This window comes from Montipora capricornis, chromosome 2, assembly GCF_036669925.1.
Source record: "Montipora capricornis isolate CH-2021 chromosome 2, ASM3666992v2, whole genome shotgun sequence".
Lineage (NCBI taxonomy): Eukaryota > Metazoa > Cnidaria > Anthozoa > Scleractinia > Acroporidae > Montipora > Montipora capricornis.
In genome coordinates this window covers 35,435,055-35,456,916 of record NC_090884.1, presented here as the reverse complement: position 1 = coordinate 35,456,916, position 21,862 = coordinate 35,435,055, and the positions used below count along the sequence as shown (strand labels likewise).

General features: G+C 38.6%; 2 protein-coding genes and 1 long non-coding RNA gene across 6 annotated transcripts in view; 1 reads left to right on the top strand and 2 right to left on the bottom strand.

The window, feature by feature from the left end:
• LOC138019960 (rab-like protein 6) overlaps positions 1-11,573 on the bottom strand; it is a 24,048-nt gene extending 12,475 nt beyond the window's left edge. For 2 of the 3 annotated variants that reach the window (XM_068866940.1, XM_068866947.1), the window contains exons 1-7: positions 11,281-11,573; positions 10,418-10,524; positions 7,845-7,872; positions 7,134-7,181; positions 6,684-6,739; positions 4,202-4,296; positions 947-1,010 (exon numbers count right to left, since the gene is read on the bottom strand). In XM_068866940.1, the coding sequence (XP_068723041.1) occupies positions 947-1,010; positions 4,202-4,296; positions 6,684-6,739; positions 7,134-7,181; positions 7,845-7,872; positions 10,418-10,524; positions 11,281-11,407 (525 nt within the window). In that variant the 5' untranslated portion in view covers positions 11,408-11,573. Of the gene's footprint in view, positions 1-946; positions 1,011-4,201; positions 4,297-6,683; positions 6,740-7,133; positions 7,182-7,844; positions 7,873-10,389; positions 10,525-11,280 lie in introns of all 3 variants that reach the window. The other variant, XM_068866955.1, reaches the window with a different exon arrangement.
• A 2,997-nt stretch (positions 11,574-14,570) lies between these two features.
• On the bottom strand, positions 14,571-17,825 carry LOC138019953 (uncharacterized). The gene is made up of 4 exons (XR_011126275.1): positions 17,794-17,825; positions 15,222-15,389; positions 15,058-15,127; positions 14,571-14,728 (listed from the first exon to the last, which is right to left on the bottom strand). It is a non-coding gene; the product is annotated as an uncharacterized lncRNA (long non-coding RNA).
• On the top strand, positions 15,204-20,057 carry LOC138019943 (uncharacterized). 2 transcript variants are annotated; one of them, XR_011126272.1, is made up of 4 exons: positions 15,205-15,354; positions 18,546-18,854; positions 19,243-19,916; positions 19,952-20,057. XR_011126272.1 is itself a non-coding variant. In XM_068866918.1 (3 exons), the coding sequence occupies exons 1-3, from the start codon at positions 15,276-15,278 to the stop codon at positions 19,836-19,838; spliced, it is 984 nt and encodes a 327-aa protein (XP_068723019.1). In that variant the 5' UTR covers positions 15,204-15,275; the 3' UTR covers positions 19,839-20,057. The 2 variants fall into 2 exon arrangements, 1 of the variants encoding a protein (XP_068723019.1); XM_068866918.1 differs by having other exon boundaries at positions 15,204-15,354; positions 19,243-20,057.
• Positions 20,058-21,862: the final 1,805 nt, after the last annotated feature.

Genomic DNA, 21,862 nt, shown 5'->3' with positions numbered 1-21,862 from the left:
CTCGGTTTCAACTCCACTTCTCTTTGAAAAACGTTTAATCGTTGCCTCCTGACAGGGTTTGCTCATTGTTGAAAAACATTTTCTTGGTTTGCATCCACGTGATGAGACTCGAGTCAACTTCCCAAAAGACATTTTACTGCATTGTTCTGAACACCAACATGGCCGCTGTGATGTGAGGTGCAGACCATCAATAGACCTTTTTGCAGACACGGCGGCCATTTTGATTTCTATTGTTTCAAATAGCTATAATGGGATGCCCAAGGGGCAAATATATACAAATGTATTAATCTTCCCCCTGAGGGTCCCATGTCTTTCGAAACAATTGAAATCAAAATGGCCGCCGTCATCTGCAAAAAGGTCTACTTGCCCGAGGTTTTCAAAGTTCGGTGACTTTGAGGTATGCTGTAACGTTTCTGAACTTTGTGTTTTTATCGTCGTCGACGTCAACAACAACAACATCATCATCATCATCATCATCATTAATGTTAACATTACTGTTTGACATTTTAGCTACACTACATAAGAAGGTAAATAACAAGTTTAAGTTTAAAAAGAATGATCTAATAGTGCACAATGACAGGTCAACATTGTATGCATATGGTGAGGACGCCGATAAAAAAAAAAAAATTCAAAAAACACAAATGGTGCTTGTGACATATAAGTTTGAGTTAACCATGAGGCAAGACTATCTATCGATCAGTGCGACTCAAATTTGAAATCATACTGAGAGGAAATCAAGCATTTAAAATTATCATTTGATGGATTTTTTCCCTTCCTTTTCATTGGCCGAGAGCCAAGTTAACTCGGTCATCGAATGATAAAATAATCATTGAACTCGGTTATCGCAGAATATCATGATTTGTCAGTGTCTCGCAGATCAGTTATTTGCCTCAGCTGCTGCTCGCTCAACCTCGTCCAATAATAATTGTTAATTATCATGACTTACCAGAACCAAGACAGGCAAGTGTGGTGGAACCTTGCCAAGCTCCCTCTCAACGTACTTAAACGTCCTGCAAAATAAGTGATATCTTCTGAACTACTACAACTTCGAAAAAGAATAAATTTTATCTTTGTTTAGGGGCTCCAACATGGCGGCCGTGACATCATGTGAAAACCGAGAGAGAATATTGTTTGAGAGTATTGAAACCGGTCGTTTCGCCAACACAGAAGTCGATTCGCCTACACTGGAGGAGATCAAGCCGATTGTATGGTAGATTAAACTTATTAATAAAAGCATAAAGGTGGGCAGACACGAAGGGTCATGTTGCAGGGACATGTTAAGGCGACGAAAATCTTGTGTAGTGCACACTGAGGCGACATGTAGCAGGGAGGTGTAGCGGGGACAAAATCATAACATGCGCACACACATGAAAATGTTGGGGGTACATGTTTCAGGGATATGTTGCAATGACATGTCCATTCGTGTGAAGTGATACTTTTATAATTGTTCAACAACGATTTGGGGGGTGATTTTGTCCCTGCAACATGTCCCATGAAGTTCAACAAATTGAACTACATGGGACATGTCGCTGCAACATATCCCCGAAAAATCAACCCACGATTTTCGGGGAACAGGGCTGGCGCAGTGTTGTGAGCACTCGCTTTTCACCAATCGATTCACGGATTCGATGCCATATGTGGGTTGAGTTTGTTGGTTCTCTACTCTGCCCGGAGAGGTTTTTCTCTGGGTACTCTCCTCAAAAACCAACATTAAATGATTTGATTTGTTCTGATTACAGCTGATTTGTAGTATCCCAATTAGTACAGCACTCGCGCTCGGCTAAATAATCTTGAGCCTTGAAATGAGTGATTATTATTATTATTATTACTACTACTACTACTACTACTACTACTACTACTACTACTACTACTACTACTACTACTACTACTACTACTACTACTACTACTACTACTACTACTACTACTACTACTACTACTACTACTACTACTACTACTACTACTACTACTACTACTACTACTACTACTACTACTACTACTACTACTACTACTACTACTACTACTACTACTACTACTACTACTACTACTACTACTACTACTACTACTACTACTACTACTACTACTACTACTACTACTACTACTACTACTACTACTACTACTACTACTACTACTACTACTACTACTACTACCTACTACCACTACTACCACTACTACCACTACTACCACTACTACCACTACTACCACTACTACCACTACTACCACTACTACCACTACTACCACTACTACCACTACTACCACTACTACCACTACTACCACTACTACCACTACTACCACTACTACCACTACTACCACTACTACCACTACTACCACTACTACCACTACTACCACTACTACCACTACTACCACTACTACCACTACTACCACTACTACTACTACTACTACTACTACTACTACTACTACTACTACTACTACTACTACTACTACTACTACTACTACTACTACTACTACTACTACTACTACTACTACTACTACTACTACTACTACTACTACTACTACTACTACTACTACTACTACTACTACTACTACTACTACTACTACTACTACTACTACTACTACTACTACTACTACTACTACTACTACTACTACTACTACTACTACTACTACTACCACTACTACCACTACTACCACTACTACCACTACTACCACTACTACCACTACTACCACTACTACCACTACTACCACTACTACCACTACTACCACTACTACCACTACTACCACTACTACTACTACTACTACTACTACTACTACTACTACTACTACTACTACTACTACTACTACTACTACTACTACTACTACTACTACTACTACTACTACTACTACTACTACTACTACTACTACTACTACTACTACTACTACTACTACTACTACCACTACTACCACTACTACCACTACTACCACTACTACCACTACTACCACTACTACCACTACTACCACTACTACCACTACTACCACTACTACCACTACTACCACTACTACCACTACTACCACTACTACCACTACTACCACTACTACCACTACTACCACTACTACCACTACTACTACTACTACTACTACTACTACTACTACTACTACTACTACTACTACTACTACTACTACTACTACTACTACTACTACTACTACTACTACTACTACTACTACTACTACTACTACTACTACTACTACTACTACTACTACTACTACTACTACTACTACTACTACTACTACTACTACTACTACTACTACTACTACTACTACTACTACTACTACTACTACTACTACTACTACTACTACTACTACTACTACTACTACTACTACTACTACTACTACTACTACTACTACTACTACTACTACTACTACTACTACTACTACTACTACTACTACTACTACTACTACTACTACTACTACTACTACTACTACTACTACTACTACTACTACTACCACTACTACCACTACTACCACTACTACCACTACTACCACTACTACCACTACTACCACTACTACCACTACTACCACTACTACCACTACTACCACTACTACCACTACTACTACTACTACTACTACTACTACTACTACTACTACTACTACTACTACTACTACTACTACTACTACTACTACTACTACTACTACTACTACTACTACTACTACTACTACTACTACTACTACTACTACTACTACTACTACTACTACTACTACTACTACTACTACTACTACTACTACTACTACTACTACTACTACTACTACTACTACTACTACTACTACTACTACTACTACTACTACTACTACTACTACTACTACTACTACTACTACTACTACTACTACTACTACTACTACTACTACTACTACTACTACTACTACTACTACTACTACCACTACTACCACTACTACCACTACTACCACTACTACCACTACTACCACTACTACCACTACTACCACTACTACCACTACTACCACTACTACCACTACTACCACTACTACCACTACTACCACTACTACTACTACTACTACTACTACTACTACTACTACTACTACTACTACTACTACTACTACTACTACTACTACTACTACTACTACTACTACTACTACTACTACTACTACTACTACTACTACTACTACTACTACTACTACTACTACTACTACTACTACTACTACTACTACTACTACTACCACTACTCTACGAAGCGTTTTCTCTTCATTTAACACTTACCAAGGTTTTGTGATGTCCATGACCAACAACACACCGTGAGCCCCTTTATACACATCAACAAATTCGGCATCTAAAACACTTTCATCTTTTTCGCTCTGTACACAATAAAACTTCAGTTGGTTTAATTGATAAAAAACCATAAAAGATGTTAATGCACGCCTGATGAGAGAGGGGAGGGGTACTCACCTGAAGGCAAGGAACTGGACCGGGTGCAGAGACAGTGTAAGGCGAGATTACCACCGGTATCCTAGCGAATTTGCCCCCCTCCCCCCCTCCTGGTGCAAATCTGCTAGTCACAATTCCCTTTGTATCTCAGCAACGGGGAGGATTTAAGTCGTTACACTTTTTCTTTTTGTTACCTTGAAAACACGTTAAAAGATCGGTTCTCCAAAATAAGCGGTTAGAAGGCCCGAAAAGTTGTCAGGACTTTCGAGAAGCCGGCCCCTGGACCGGGGGATCCAAATCCGGCTCCCACTGGATTGGAATATGATTCACAATCTGAGCATGCGCCCATAGCACACTACAGACCTTTAAGCTTATTGTGCATGTTCCATAACAACACTCACAAACCTCAACTCTAACTTAAAGTTCCCTTTTTAAGGCCTTACTGAGATTTTCATAATTCTGTGGAATCTCACCTTCAAGCACACGTTGTGGCCTTTTCGCAATATTACCTTTAAGCGCTATGCGCCAAACCGCGTTCAAATTTCCGAACATAGCCGGGAAGAACGACTCTGCCTTCGGAAAGTGAATTCGAGTTTTGTTCAGTTCACAGCTCAAACACCATTATGATATGTTTTACGAAATTCTTCAGTAAAAAGATTCGTACAGATTCCATCACTTTCCATCAGCGTCCAGTTTGAATATGCGAATGTACTGTGGGAACCAAAGATGCTGATTGGTGGGTTAGTCACTCATCAATTGATGTCGCCATCTGTGGTTGGCGACGGAAGTTTGATTGATGGAAGCCAAAACGCGGTTTGGCCGTTGGTGCTTGAAGATGAATTCCGCAGAATTGAATGACAAAACGCAGTAAGGAACTGCAATGCGTAAGTTCGTGAGTGATTTTCGAGTCAGACATACAAAGCTTGCTAGTGACTTGGTATATACATGTACATCAACGTTTTGCACATTGAGCCAATAGTGGCAAAGCTACCCAAGGTTAATAGACCTGGAGTTCAAGGCCCTAACCATCTGGCCACCATAGAATATTTTAAGCAGAATGAAACAGGATGCATAGATAAACCTCAGAGACTTCAGCCTCTAGTGTCAATAGAAAAGTACCACTGGTTGATCGCTATGGTAATGGTAATGGTAATGAATTTATGTATAGCGCATTTTCTATTGACAGATTCAAATGCGCTTTACAAGCAAGGGATCTATGGGTGAGATCGGACCTCAGTATCAGCATCAGCATAAAAGAAAGAAGTTTTCAGAATTAGCAGTGGAGAAGACAAGTTACAGAATTGAAAAATGTATGCTAAAGTAGCCCTCATAACCCCCAATGATTTAACACGCGTAACTAATTATTATTGTTGTATCACATAAAGAATAACAAAGAGGTGTGGCCTTCCATCTGTACATGTAGCTGACTTTGTCAGTGCACTGCACAATCACACTCGTTCATCTTTTTTTATCAAGTGCCAATCCACAGTCATGAAAACTATGACTAACAGCTGTACTCGATTGAAGATGAATGTTATTTCTTTTCTCTGTTCATTTTAGGGTTGGAAGTTTTAAATCCAATATTTGAACAGCAGCATGCCTCCTGCATAACCGACCAATGTGAGAAACTTGTTGCTAATCGACAGGCAAAACGAAAACTGAAAAATCAGAGTCCTTAGCAGGGTTCAAAGCCATGACCCCCGAAGCAACCATAGAACTCCTGGAGGGCTACATTTAGGTCAAATGCCTATTGCAGGTCCTGAATGGGCAATGTATCCCACTGGTCAGCAGGTTCTACAAAGTCATGCATCAACAAATTTTCAAATTCAACTATGGATCTTCAAAGTGTAAGGAGTTTGTAGAAAGGATGGGAAACTAGCTGCTTGGCCATAGGTGAAAGAGCAACTAGAAAACCAAAGTCATAGGCCAGAGTCATAAGGCCAGAGTCCTGCAAGTCCAAGAAGAGTCAAAGTCCTTACAGCCTACGACTCTGATTTTTCAGTTGTCCTTTCATCCATCATCACGCACATTACAGCTTAAACATCCATAGTTGCATTTGATTAATATGAGATTATAACTCAAAGTCAGTAATAATAAAACCTGTGTACTCAAAGAGAAATTGAGCTGTGGTGGTCCAGATTGAAATCAAAGAAGTACAATCAAAGGTTTGCACAAGGGTAAAACTTGTGATATTGTTATGACATTTCTACATTTAGTCAAACTTAACAAAACAGATGTCATGTCCCTCTGTGCAAGTTTCTTAGCCATTTTGAGACTTTGAAAATGATTGTAAACAACAACAACAATTTACTTCTACCTCTCTTTCGTCAGTCTCCAATTTAAGGCCACTTGAAGATGACTTCTTACTTTTACCTGGTAAATAAAGAACATGCAAAGTCTGTCAAATTGTATTAGTATTGAAAAAAACTGTAGTGAAATGAAAAAACTAAGAAAAATAACATTGCTTTTCACAGGAGTCCAACTCATGGCCTTCAAGCTATTCTTCCACAGAGTTACTCGAGACACGTGGAAGCTACATAGGCCATTTAACAAGGTTTCAATTACATACCTCACACATACAGTACTACAAAGACTGAAAGAGTCAAATGTCTGCATGGGTCCAGTCCTCAGTTGCACAGTCAAACCGGGTCAAGCATACCCAAAAAAAGTTTTATTTGTACCACATGCATGGCTGCTTTCTGCGAATAATGCACTGTCTTGTAGTAATTACAATGAACTTAAATCTGCATGCGCTTTGTTGTCTCACCCTTGTCCACAACATCCCACACCTCAACTTTCACCACATCGTCTGTAGCTGTGGTAGGTACAAGAGAAACAAAAAAAAATCGATAGTCACAAGGCTGGTATTCAATATTTTGTAAGCCTCCAATTTCAATTTTGAAAGTGGAACAACAACTAAGAAGAGGAATTTTTGTTTACATTGTTATAAATGACAGCTCACATAAAGGTTGATCTGTAGCATGTTCAAGACACCACAACACTCGTTGCAAACAAAATAGAGAGAAAAAGAGAACAATGGAACGTGACCCTAAAACAATAATGATGCAACCTATGAACATCTAATGAAATTAATTACTTCATTGTCTGCTTCCATCAGTGGCTTTTCAGTGCCAATAAAACAGTGTAGAGACCATCCAAATCAATCCAAACTTGTGGTCATACCACCTTGACCACATACACATACATGTAGCCACACTGCCGCCTCTAATAAATGGTAAATGGAATAGAATTAAGACTTCAAATTATTCCTGGAATATACAATGTGCATGTAGTTGCTCAACCAAAAAACCCAACCTACAGTGTAATTATTGTCTTTCTGAATGAACGTTGGGCAGTTTGATCAAAACTTGCAAAGGTTTTATACAGAACTTGGGAGAACCACAAAAACAAGGACAAGGGTTACTAGTATTTAACCAGTTATTAGAGCCAGATTATCTCCCTTTTGGGATCAACTTACTTTTGTAATTCCAGTGAATACTTGCAACCTGATGAAAAGAGGAATCAAGACATACTTTTAATTAAAATTTCATCATACATAAAAGTGTTTCAGGGCTTCTGATAGGATGTGGAAAAAATTAAAGATTATGCGGAACATTTTGGCCATATTATGCGTAAACATGCGTTGATTATGCGGAAATTACACCGGATTATGCGGAAATTTAAACATTTTATAGAACTCATAATTAGGCCCGTCCAATGTATTTACATGCTTATGGTAAATTAGGTCTCGAAATTGTGACCAATACAGTCGCATTTACGACTGATTTTTTTCCCTTTGCGATATCGCCAATTTGCGACCAGCTTTCACCGTTAAAATAAAAGGGTTAGTAATCGGGATTTCGCCGAAATTTTTGCTAAAACAAATAAAGCGATAAAAAAATGTTTTGTTTCTCGTCATGAATTTTGTTTCAATTTGGAGATATGGAGCAAAATTTATGGGGTTGAACCACGATCCATTCCCTCAATCATTCACCATTTTCAGCGGTTGTTTTGTACGGTTCTCCGATTCTCCCTACTTTTACAAATGATCAATTAATTTAATTTGCTACTATAACTTGCGGCTAAATTTTCATACCTTGTAGCATCTTTTTTAAAAAGTTGACCCTAAGGTATGTTATGAAAACGGTTTAACTAGAGTCCAGGCTCATTGCCGAAAAATGCGCAGAAACTGCTTACGAACTTTCATCTTGCGAACGAAATGGCGTGTTTTCTTCAATGTTCAGGAAAATAAGCGTTTCAAAGTAGTCAATCTCTTTGGCTTTTGTGTTTGTGAGGATGGTAAGCAGCTGCTTTATCACTAATATCAGGCATTTCTTCGGTTTTATGCGGAAAATATCGTAATTATGCGGAGGATGCGAATTTTAGGGAATTATGCGGATCCGCATCGCTGCATCCTGTCAGATGCTATGTTATAATAATAATAATAATAATAATAATAATAATTATTATTATTATTATTACTATTATTATCATCATCATCATCATTATTATTATCATTATTACTATTATTATCATCATCATCATCATTATTATTATCATTATTACTATTATTAATGTACCAGTAGGCTTCTAGTTCATTTCACAAACAAAAATTAATACTGAACAATATCAATGGAAGTTCAATATAGCTCAGTTTATTTCCACCGCTGATTTCACAACTCAAGTAGCAAAGTTCAGAAAATGTAATTTTGGTCACCTACTCAAGGGTTTCATTAAACGTTGGCAGCTGATTTGAGTGTAGGAACTGACTACTGTCATTATCAAAATGAATTTTAATCTTAGGTTTGAAAACTTTTAAATTAGTTTTCACTAATTATTGTGTGGGGTTGTAATCGAACAGAGAAACCGGATAGTTGGCTGTAATCGGACACCTGTAATCAGACAGTTACATCAGCCAATCACATTAAGTGCACTGAGCTTAATCCACCAATCACAGAATTTATTATAATAACCATAGCAACAACCACCTAACCTACCAGACTGGGGATTTTCCAAAATGAAAAAGGAATGCATTTGTTTTCGTGGAAATTGTAATGGTTACGATTAATTGGTAACAGGACTTCATGTTGTCCAATTCGGTCTTTAATCATACTTGTGATTAAACAGATCAGACGACCACGATTTTGTTAATCACTCCCACAATTACAGACAGAATTGGACTCCACTTAGTCCTATTACCATTATAAATAGAGTAATTATATGAAATGTTCAAACATTTGAACTGCAGAGAGTTACTTGCAAAGATCATTGGAGTTAACAATAACTTAGCACTCAGGTGCGAAGAGAGCCTGGAAAAACATCCAAGCTTGAACTGGGCTTGAACCCATGACTGTGCGACTGCACTGTAATGCTCTACCAATGAAGCTAACAAGCCAACTAAGAGCTGGTAACTTGCGAGTTTGAGGTATATGACTGCCTAATCATGTAAAAGGTGAACCAATGAATGATATACATGAAAATTATTATGAAAATTAATGTTCAAAAGACATACAATTGAACTGCAGAAGTTAAAATACATGTTTATTATTCATTCATTCACCTTCAACAGGATATAACTCATAGACAGCTACATGGCTGACAAAATGTTTGGCTCATAATTGAAGCTTCTAGGGCAAATGCGAAATTTTGAGAACAATTCTCTCAATCAAGGACATTATCAGCCAACCAGCAAACCAGAAAGGGGTTTATTTATTTCATCAACCGCCCATTAATTTCCATATTACCCAAAAAACAGCATTTGACACCAGCTTTTTAATGTCGCTACCACTAGGCTCTACAAAACAAGCTTGTTTTTTTTCCATGTAAAATAATAAAACTGTAATAAAGCTAAAAAGTTCATTTTTTCATGCTGGCTTTGTTTCTTTTTGACAGAAATAATCAGAGGACAAATATTGACACCAACAGGGGTTATAATTGCACAATATCTGTCCTGTAATTACATGAATTTGACCCAGCTTGAATCTCTTCAAATTCCTTTTAGGCACAATGCCTCTAAAATGTACCAGTATTAGGAAATTCTGTCACGATTACCTGAATCTCATTGGTTGGAATATACTGTTCACTGAAAGGTTTTCCTTGGAGTCTCTGAAAGAGACACGATTTTCCAGTGTTTCTATCCCCTTTAATTACTATTTTCACTGCAACCAAAAAGGAAGGAGATGCATTGATAATAACTTTGCATACAATTTTAAGGTGCAACATAAATAAATAGAAACAGATTTTACATGGTGTTTGAATCATAATTTTTATTAGTTTTTCAATACAAATCCACAATAAACAACAACCTAAAATTAATAAAGCATGATTTTCCTACCGTATACTATGTCCTTGAAATAGCCATAAATGAAGGAAAACTAAACTGACGGATTTCATGGTACAGTAAAACAATTTCAATATCATAGATTTGGCTTAAAAGAAATCACAGGAAATTCTTATCGGTTTTATTTTTGGTTCGATTTTTTTACACTACTGGGAAAGCAGTGGACAAAAAAACCCTTTCGATCAAGCGTTCGAGAGGCAACGCAATTAAGATAAATACAATGTTCTCTGATTTCATTTCAGTACAATTTACAGTATACATGTATGATAATGACACTTGTAAACTTCATCAGACACAAATGTTCAATGAATTGTCTGTGTCAAATATCTCGGCTCCAATTGACAAAAAAAAAATTAAGTGTAAATAAGCTTTAAGTTTAACGTTACAACTGAATTTCGGCAGAATTTGCGCCACTCTAGACCCTGGCCAAGCTTAGACTTAACACGATTTTAAGAATGTTTTGTCGGCCACTCCACGTAAAATACAAAATGACAAATTCATCCGTAATTGGCTCAATCGACCAAAAGATGTATATCGAAGATTATACTGTACTAAAATTCTTTAAATAACTTACAATTGTACTGAATGCCACGAGCAAACTTTCTTTGTAATGCCTGGCCCATGGCTCGGACACCCATTGGAGTACTGAGCTTTGAGTTTTCATTTCCGCCCTTTGCCCACTTCTTGAAGGCTGATAACATGGCGAAAAGGAGGCGAATAGCCTACTTTATGCTTCTCAACTGGTCAAGAGTCTTGATCCATGTCAAAGGGACAAATGCTGAACATTCAAACGATGCTCAATGCTTGCACAATCGATTTCTTTCAGTGACATTCGGTGTATTGACCATAAGAGTGGCGCGGCTACTCAGGCAAAAACTCTGGTGCTCAAAGAATGATGGGAGAAGTTGATTCCGGAAGTTGGCCCGAAACTGTGAATAGTCAGATTCGCATGACGTTGAAGCGTAGCTGGGGGGAGAGCTGAGTTTTTTTTTTTCAGTTTAAAATTTTCCTTATTTGGGTGTAAAGTGCTCGCGCATTTCCCGCACGTGCAGGTTCGATCTTATTTTTGTCCATATTTGGGCATAAAATTGGTGTCCTAAATTTTCCAGCTTTGTTCCATGGGAAAGAGTTGCAAGTTCCATGCTTCCTTCTGGTACACTCTAAGCACATCTAGTTAAAAGCTGAGTAAGATAATCATCTTGACCAACGTTTAAACGTGAAGTTAATGTTATACCGCTCTGGATAGTGACTTATCCACTGGATAAGTTATCCGTCGATATCCGCCCTTTGAACAAAATGGGGCCTGGTTGATTATTTATTGTAAAACTGATATACAAGAAAAATTGGCAATGAAATCGTCTCACGTTTCTTCTGTCGAGCAGTAGCTAATGCCTCATACCGAGTTACTTCGTTTTAATGATATCAAGTTAGTATAGTGGAAAGGTCGGTGCCATAAAACTCTCTGGCTAATACAAACTTAGTCCTCACAACTTAAACGGGGCCGCAATATTGAAGGGTAGGCAAAGCGATAAGGACGATAAGCCGGAGGTTCCGTCTCACAAATAACTTCCATGTTCATTAGTTCCATGTGGGACGTTAAAGAACCCACACACTATTCGAGAAGAGTAGGGGATAAAGTTCCCGGTGTTGTGGCTGTCCTCTGTGTGTATATGAGTTGGTGGGTATAGCAGGTCCACATCAGCTGAATAGCTGCCAAAACCTCAACCTGCTCAAACAAATAAATAACAAACAAACAAACAAGTCTGTGAGGGAACCCGTTATAAAATTTCGCAAAACGGAAGCTCGGAGAAAATTTGCAATTAAATTATACTGATCAATTTATAGGGATTTGTTCAGTTGTATTTTTTTAGCAATGTCTTTCAGTTATAAATTTATCACGAAGAGATGAAGTAAGCGGAAATTTGTAAGGTATTCACATTTGCCCAGGTCACATGACATGCAGATCTTCCTGATACATCCAGAAAGCTTATAGACCAGTTTTTACGAAAGCACCCTGACCGTTGTACATACGATTCCACTGAGATGCGCAATCAACGTGCGACAAATTGTGCTATGGTTCATGGGAACAATTTGATTTGAAGGTTTGGTGTGTCGGAGTGCTCCGGAGGGTGGAGAGGAAGTACATTGCATACCAACCAACCAAAGCCCTGTTTTTCTCCTGCATCCAAACCAAGCTCTTCAGTTTAGCCGATGATTTTGGCGGGGAAGTTTGACGTCCACAACTAACATAATCCCAATAATAGGTTTCTTTACATATAGAAAAAGGGCTACCGTCACGCGGGTTGTCGATCAGTATAATGAAGCCTGCAGGTGAACATTTGGAAGCATTAAAAAGTTAAAAAGTTCCATAATTAAAAATAAAAATAAAGAGATTTTTCTATTTATTAATGATTATTGCCTCTAACTTGACTCCTACAACAGATCAACTCGAGTGCGCACCATGACATGGAGTACCGTCTAGTAGTTTCAGGTGGAAAAGTAGAGTGTTTTTCTACTCCGAGTTTCAGATGAGTATTTTTGCTGCTACCTCTTTGCATCATCACACATTTAATTCAGTCAGTGTTTGCCACGTTACATTCACAGGCTGCACGGACAAGTCTTCATCGTGTAGTGCATATTCGTATTTTATTTGTATTTGTGTCCTGCCGAAAGACTTGCGGCGACTGTAAGTACCTTAATACACTGTCTAATTGATAAAGGATAGGCAAAGAGTTTCGTTGACGCAAAACGGCAAACGTTGAGGTGTAAAGTTGTCTTAAAGCTTATTTCACATCTGTTATTGCTAGTCATCGGGAAAAATTATATAAAGAGAAAGAAAAGCTAGGTTTATGCTCAGCAGCAACCCTTTCCGTCTACTACCATCACGAGTGTAATTGTAATTTGAAAGCAATATTTGTTTCCTTGGTTAATTCTGTCGTAATTGATGATATTCTTTCTTTCTTCTCTCTACCCCACACTTCATCTCCTGGTTTACCTTTCTCCCACTTGCCTGGTTTTCCTTTTTTAGGTTAAACCTGACAGTCTGGATATAAAAATCAGAGATGACTATATTGTAACAACAACTCTTTTATTAAATGTTTACTCTTAACACGGTTTGCTTCACGAATTCCCTTCACAACAACGTGCATTTCTGTCCGCGCGGGGACTGGACCTGTCCTTTTAAACAGCCATAACAACGTTACACTATTATTAGAAGATGTTCATCACCCGGGTGGGGGGGGGGGACTCCCATATGAAACAGACGGGGATGCTCGTCGTCTCGCTTAGGGGTGTAAATTTTGGATTTTGGTCTCGCTTAGGGTGTTCCGGGCAAAGCGCCAATATTTTATGCCACCAAGGTCTCGTTTAGGGTTCTGCGAAGTAACACAGAATTACGCGAAGAGAAACAGAAGTCAAATTTCCTAATAAAAATTTCCTTTTTAGATAAAAGCATTCGATGATTATGCCTTTTTATCATTAAAACTCATTGCGTGTCGTATTTTTGTGTTTTTAAACGGTCTCTTTTAGGGGTCAAAATTTGCTTAAGCCACGCCTAGATTGGTCTCCTTTAGGGGTTAAATTCAAAATTTCTGACGAGCATCCCCGTCTGTTTCATATGGGAGTCCCCCCCCGGGGTTCATCAACGAACCCTTTAATTTTAATTCCTTAACTAGTAATGGTTTTCATTACATCTGCCCCCGCGTAAGATAATACCGATGGCAGTTTTGGTATTTTCCAATTAATATGTGCTGCACATTCATATTATTTTACATGTAATTAGGTAGGTAAATGAAAGTGAAAGATGCAAGGAAAGGATGGGCAACAATAAACAGCATTTATTTCTATCCAAGTTTATTGATACGCTATCAATTGAAAAGCAATTTACATAATTTTGGAAAATTTCTCGAAAATATGATAGTAATATAGGAACAGGAACATTCAATGACTAGAAGGCAACATTTTGTCGTCATCTTTCGTCGTCATATGCATCTTTTTGATCCATGTGGTTCTTTTCACTGTACCTTGAAATACCATAAGATAGAAACAAAAGTAGCTTATTATATTCGGATCGGTAATAATTATTATCTGTGAATAACTGTTGTAAAAATGATCGAAGATTGTTTGAAAATGTTGATTCTGGGACTTTGCTTTTGCTTTCTGAGGTTGCGTCTGGCAGTTTGTGGCCGAGTCTGTCGCCCCTGTCGCCTCAAGTTACCCAGCACACCTCGTGAACTCGGTGAGCAATGCCGATACCACTTTGCGCGCCCTGTTAAGCAATACCGAAACCACTTTGCGCGCTCTGTTGAGCAAATCGAGATTGCTTTCCCCTACACAATATCTGCCGATTTACAAATTAATTTACATATTTTCCTTTTTACGCGGGCGCTTCTTGGTTGCCTCACTTGCTGTGCACGAAGAATCTAAAATTAAAAACAATGAAAACTTGAAAGCGAACACGATACTCTTGCCTAAATCAAATTACAAACATGTGACCAATGCTCGTAATGTTGTCACCTTATCATCAGACGTCTGTCTTCACAAGTAAAAGTGATTCTCTAAGCTGGAAAAATGTTCATGATTAACGTGTGGCCTTTCTTGATTATCGCAGTTTTAGTGAGTCCGGCTGCACCATCCGGTCAGAATTCGGGTGAGTTTTACTTGATGTGAGAAAGCTGAAACACCCTTGAGAAAATTACAAAGTAAATTCTGAGGAAGAGCACCTTAACCGAGCTATTTACAATAACCAGTGCACATTGAATTCAGTCTGAGATTTATCAAATCTGCAATTAAGGACAATGTTTAAAAGATCACTTGTCAATAATCGTTATGATATACTCATAGCTATTATCGGTAAATTTAGGTTAAATCCATATCATTTGGTCAACTAAACATATCTATGACAATGGTTTATGGCATCTCCGGATTCTGGATACATCCGGGAGATTAAGCCTCAATAGATGAAGTCAACAGCTCTAAAGGAACGCATTAGGATCTTTTCGTCCAAACTATCCACGATTGTCTCTAACTTAAACTTAAAACTGCTCGTTTTATATACCTCGTCTACCCTTTTGTAAGGTTATATAGGCTTATGTTATAGTAGCCTCTCACGAAGATGTTCTTAGGGCTTAGTCACGCGTTCCGTTTCAGAAACTGTTTTTCTAAGCCAGCAGCCTACCATGGATGGTTAATCAGTTCGGAAGCCGTAAAGAATTTGATGATATGTAACTAGTAGTAGCTATCGCTAAGTGCCAACGACTCATCGGGACAGTCAATATAATACATAGTTTGCAAGTTTGTATCAGGGTACCATTTTTGAAACGCAACAGTATTTGTAATTTCTTATTTCAAAGTACTGCAACTGAACTTATGTAAGTTAACAATAACAAATAACAAGAGACATTTAAGTAAAACCATTTGCACACTTTGTGTCTGGAACAGCAATGTAAATGTCAACATGTCTTCCAATAACATTGAAGGTACTGCTGTAATTTTTGAACGGCCATAATTTTATCAAGAATATACAATAATTAAGTTGGATAAGACCAATGCCATGAACAAAATCGCCAAAGTGTTTTTAGTGTCAGTCAGTGTGAAACGTCGTGGCGAATCAAATTCAAGAACTCTCTTGAATGACACATGAAAGTTGTTTCACTTGTAGAATTTTATTTTGCAAGATACAGCCATGAATTATATGTCAAATTGATTGCTTAATTGTGTACTTTACAGACAACATTATTTTGTTTTGAAAATTAGATTAAGGTAATTCCCTTGAAATTGTTCTACTATCAAACTTTTTTGGAAACTTGGCATAATTAACATTCATGATATGAACATCAAAAAAATGCAATTAAAAAATGCAATAAAAAAATGGGGTCACCGTGCTTGTTTACGCGTCAGCAGGCTCTTAAAATAGGGTATTTTTCCCGGGGGGGTACTCGATGTATCCCTGGTTGGGGAGGTGCGGCGCGGCCCCTCATACCCTGACCCAGTTTAAGACAAATATCGCTGATTTTCCTACCCATTTTAAGACAGAATTCCGATTTTTGATACCCTGTTTAAGACATTTAACCCACTTTAAGACAAAAATTGATAAATCGATACCCTGATTAAGATAAAAAATGATAAATTCGATACCCTGTTTAAGACAAAAATCTCGAAAAACATACCCTGGCTGGCCGCACGTCCCCATTAAGCCCTTATAAGGGAGTACCCCCCCCCGGGGTATTTTTACTGGTTGCGCGTTAAAAATTCGAATCACCTTCATACAGAATTAGTCTTGGATACTTGAAAGACACAAAATTTTGTTTTGAAAATAAAGCTTCTTTTATTCACATAAGCAGTATTCCTTCATTTACACCGTTTTTTATTGCCTGGTTGTAGGAATAGTGCACTTTTTGGGACAGTTCCGTGGTTAGCTTGAAGTCCTCGCCTTGGCCAAAATACACTCAGTACGGAACTGTTTTCCAAAAAAAAAATACATGTTCTACTATCAAACTTTTTTTCTTCTTCAAATATGTTCTTTATTAAACTGTTCTTAGCAAATACCTGAAAAAAAATCGGGGTCACTGTGCTCGTTTGCGAGAAAAGAAGCATTTATTTCACTATTGGGCTTAGTTTGAGGGAAATCTCTTACGTTTTGTACGAGCACGTGCTCGTGTGTGCGCGCTAATGACGCGAAAATCGTGCGCAGCATGTGCAATGCAATACTAAGGAACTACCTTAAATTGTTGACAAATCAGAGATCACAAAACGACGGAAAAACAAATTCGGCTCCATTCGACAATGGAACGCTGGCCGACATAGACCATATTCGTATTCTCAGACTTTTTGGACTGGAACTAGCTTGCAATGGCGGCTAATGCGGAAGAATATATCAGGGGCACCCAGCGTGCTCAAAACCACTTAACATAGCATTGTTAAACGTATTTTAGTATTTGAACGGTAGATATAGGCATATTTTTATCACCTAAAATTTTTTCATCTGTTCGGATTCCCTAGCGGAAAGTCTAGTGATCCGAAAATTATAGGGATCAAGTTTACATTACACAGTGATCTGAGAAATGGAAAAAAAAGTGTTTATACTCACCCTCGAGCTCAGGAATCACAAAACTCCACGGCATCTCAACGTGAACGCAAGGCTCTGTTTACCCATGACGTCATATATCAGAACTTGTGCTTTCATTGGTTCTTGTAGTCACATGATAGGCGGTCTTTGTTCCCTAATTTTGCATTACACATTTCTCTTGAGCACTTGAATTTTTTTCTGCATACACAACGTTCTCGCGCTTCGGCTCTTTAAGGCTGCCGCCTTGTCAGCCTCGCGTTTTCGCTCCGCCGACTCGTTGGCAAAAAGCTGTCCAATCCATTACAAGGAATCAGATGATCTCTTAATCAGTTACACACCAACCGAACCGCAATAGATTTGCTTCTTGTCGTCGTCCTTAGCTAGCTAGCTTGCTTAAGGTCCCTATTGTTTCGCTGTCGTTGCGTTGTTGGCGGTTGTTGGCTACTTTTGTAGCCGGGGAAGACGAGGTCCGCGTGAAAAATGGACAAATTATCTTCGAGTGGTGAATATTTGATTTTAAATCTGACAGGAGTAACCCAAAATCTGATTATCATCACAATATTGCTGACTTGAGTTAAACGGCTGTGAATATTCTAGGGACAGATATTTCTCTGTATTTTTGCCCAAATTAACCACCGGCTTGTTTTGCTTAAAATGACTAATGGAAATTATAATCCTGGTTAAATTATTTTTTGCGATAAGCAATCTTTAAAATCTCTTTTCTAGAGATCAAAATGTATTAATACTATATTGATGTCACCTTTTTTTTTAAGAATCTGAAGGTAAACGGAACAGAACGCACCAATGGTTTGAGAAATCGTCTCCTCCTCCACATCCGTCATTTTTCGCAGGAAACAAGCCCCCTGAGAACCTTCCAGGAATTAGCGGTGGAACAAACATTGAACAAAAATTGCCGGCAGATCCTCCGTCAACTCCTCCTTATTTTGTGTCGCTTTTTGATCCGGCTCGAAACATTCCTTTTTATTCTGCATACAAAGTAACTCCCGTTCAGGCAAATGCGATTGGAACACACCGCAGAAAACGTTTTACTTGGAGAAACCCAAAAGATGCCAAAGGACAAGGTATATTAACTTTTTTTGTCGTAGCTACTCGCACTTCCTCCGCGCAATAGTCACCTCCGGTTGCCGAGGATATGCTGGCATGGCATGATTGCCAGTGAACCGCACAAGTTTGAGTTTAGAAAACTCAGTTTGACATCTTGGGCTATTAAGCGCTTGACTGGCAAGAACTTGTAACAGAACTGACATCTTTGAGTTGGTATTTCTGGAGAAGTGGGTGAGGGGGAGGGGGAGGGGGGGGGGTTGGAAGGGGTGGCGAGGAGACTGATGCTGGCGTACAAAACATTATTTAGTATTGACGTGTAAGAAATTATTGCCATTGATGGGTTAGACGTTACTCTTATGCTTCCATTGTACAATTTTGGTAGATCTTATTCGCATGTTTCCGTAGGTATTCCCGTGGGTACTGCATACAGTGAAGCTATCACTAAATACAAACAACCACTGAGCAGAGGTCATATGAATCCCTCAGGAATAAATTCGTTTGACAAAAAATTCATGAAAGCGACATTCACCCTTACTAATGCAGCACCGCAATTCCAAGCCTCTAACAGTGGACCCTGGCAAACATTTGAGGCCAGAATACGCACCTACGCTAAAAACACTTGCGGAAATTCCACGCGAGAGGGAACCCTTTATCTTCTAACAGGGACATCTGACATCGGACTCAAGCCCGGTCCTGCAGGAAAACCGGTGCAAGACACCACAATACCGTTACCCTTTACAAGGACTACCTTCTCCAAAGGAATAAAGCTTGTAACACCGCGCGCTGTGTGGACAGCTGGCTGCTGTGAATGGAATGGCAAAGCAGAGTCATTTGCGGTTATGAGCAACAATCAAAAGGATAAAGCGTTGCTGTACCAAACAGAAATGAGCGTCGATGATCTTGAGGTGCTGCTTACTGCAAAAGGATCCTTAGGAGTGAAGTTATTCCCGGGAGCGGCAAAGTGCGGCGATACTGCAAGTAATATCATTCTTCCACCATAACGGGCAAGTTGCAAAGTAACAGCTTCAGGAAAATAACGCCTTGTAGGGAAGAATATGTAGGTGCAGTGATGGATCAAAGTGCTCTCAAGCTTATTGTTCTTATTGTGAGATAGAAAATGTTAACAATGAGCGCTGAATTGTCAGTTTAATCTTTAAAATAATGCAGCTGCAAATGTTGTTAACTAGAATATAACAATAAACTCTCTCATATGGCTATAATTCCTCTGGTGTCAATTTTTGAATGGATTATTTCAACAATTCCGTGATGCAAGGGAAATCAACACCCCAATCTGTCGTAGTTCAGCTTAAACACTGAATGAACATCTGCTTACACTGCTCGCCATCAGTATTGCTTATGGTAATGTTTTAGTTAAATTTAAATTCAGGTTAATTTTAGTTTCAACCTGGGTCATTTACCGAGCGCAACGAGCAAGTAGCCACACTAATCTGGACGGTTACCCTCGTTCCTTTTGGCCGAGTACGACTGCGCACGTATAAATAGCGCTTTCCATACTCGATTTTTCCTGGCTAGCGATATTTCCTTTTCTTAAGGGCGGCGCCTACTATTGTCATTGCGCATACGTTCTGCGCATCTCGAGATACTCGGGTTCCCTATCGGTGATGCTTACTAATACAGGGGTATTTTTGCGGGGCTTAAAACTATCCGGAGAAAGTAGATCTTATTAAGTACTTCTGGTATCCAAAAAGAAAATTGAGGGTAACCTTGCATTTTTGAGAGATAATTAAGCTTCAATTTGTGAAAGAACGCCATACATTGCTTTGTATTTTAAAGCATGTTAGAACTATTATTCATGAATTATCTTTGAAAAATGCGTGGTTATCCCCTATTTTCTTTTTGGATTTGAATAACACTTTTTAAGATGTACGTTTCCTGCATAATCATAAACCGGTGACAAAATACCTTTGAATTAGTAGGCACCGTCCTTAATACGTAGTACATCGGTCAGCGGCTATAGACCTATCACCAAGTGTAAAACGTTTTCGTTATCGTCCACATGCATGCTTTAGGATTGCCATATGCTTTGTTGGATTTGTCACGTGCCTTAGGATTTTTATATTCTTCTCGAAATCCTATTGAAATTTTGAATAGGATTTCGAGAAGAATATAAAGGAAAGTTTATACGATTATACAATGTCAAACTCTTCGTTAATCGTTAATGGAAGTATTCATCAAGGTGACCGTCGTTTTAGTTACGTACATGTATCTATAGCTAGAGGAAGACAATGTGCTTTCATGAGTATGGCGCGCCTTTCCAGTCAATATTCAAACAGCTGTATTATGTAATGCATCTATTCCATTTCTGTGCCGTAAATTTTATTTCCTTTTTATATATTTTTTTATTTTGCTTTGATATATTTACGTCCCTTCCCATTAATTTAAATAGAAGTTATATTAGCTAACTTTTTTTGTTTGTTCTCTTTATTTTATATGTGTTCTATATGTATATTTTTATATTTGTGCCTTATTTTCTTTTCCGTTGAAACTACGATTTTTTATTCCCATTCTAATTAAGTACGCAACACGTGATCGCATTACCCGTGATTCACGTGCGCCATACATGGCTGAAGAACTAACAAGCGCTTGTAGAGCGGCCGCGGATGCGTTGCAGGTACTGAGCTATTTACGACCAAATTTTTCGAGAAACGTTGTCCCGCGGCTTAATTCAACGTCAACGTCAGTCTCCCAGTGTCAGGCTATAAACAACGGGGAACGTCAGGCTGCAGACAACGAGGAACGTAGTGGAATCGCGAACAACGAGGAACGCATAGACAGAAATAGTTCTATTCAAGCGCGGCTAGCCAATCTATTTCCAACACTTGGTTCGAACCGAGATAGCAGGAGGAGAGATAGTAGCAAGTCGATAAGGCCGAAGCAGCCCAAGAATTTTAAATCGATTTCCAAACCTTTTGGTATTTGAATATACCAAGGTGGGTAGCTTGTCATCTTATTTTGTTAATTAATATCGCTCTACGTTAAAAATTGTTGCTGTTTCACGGTCTCG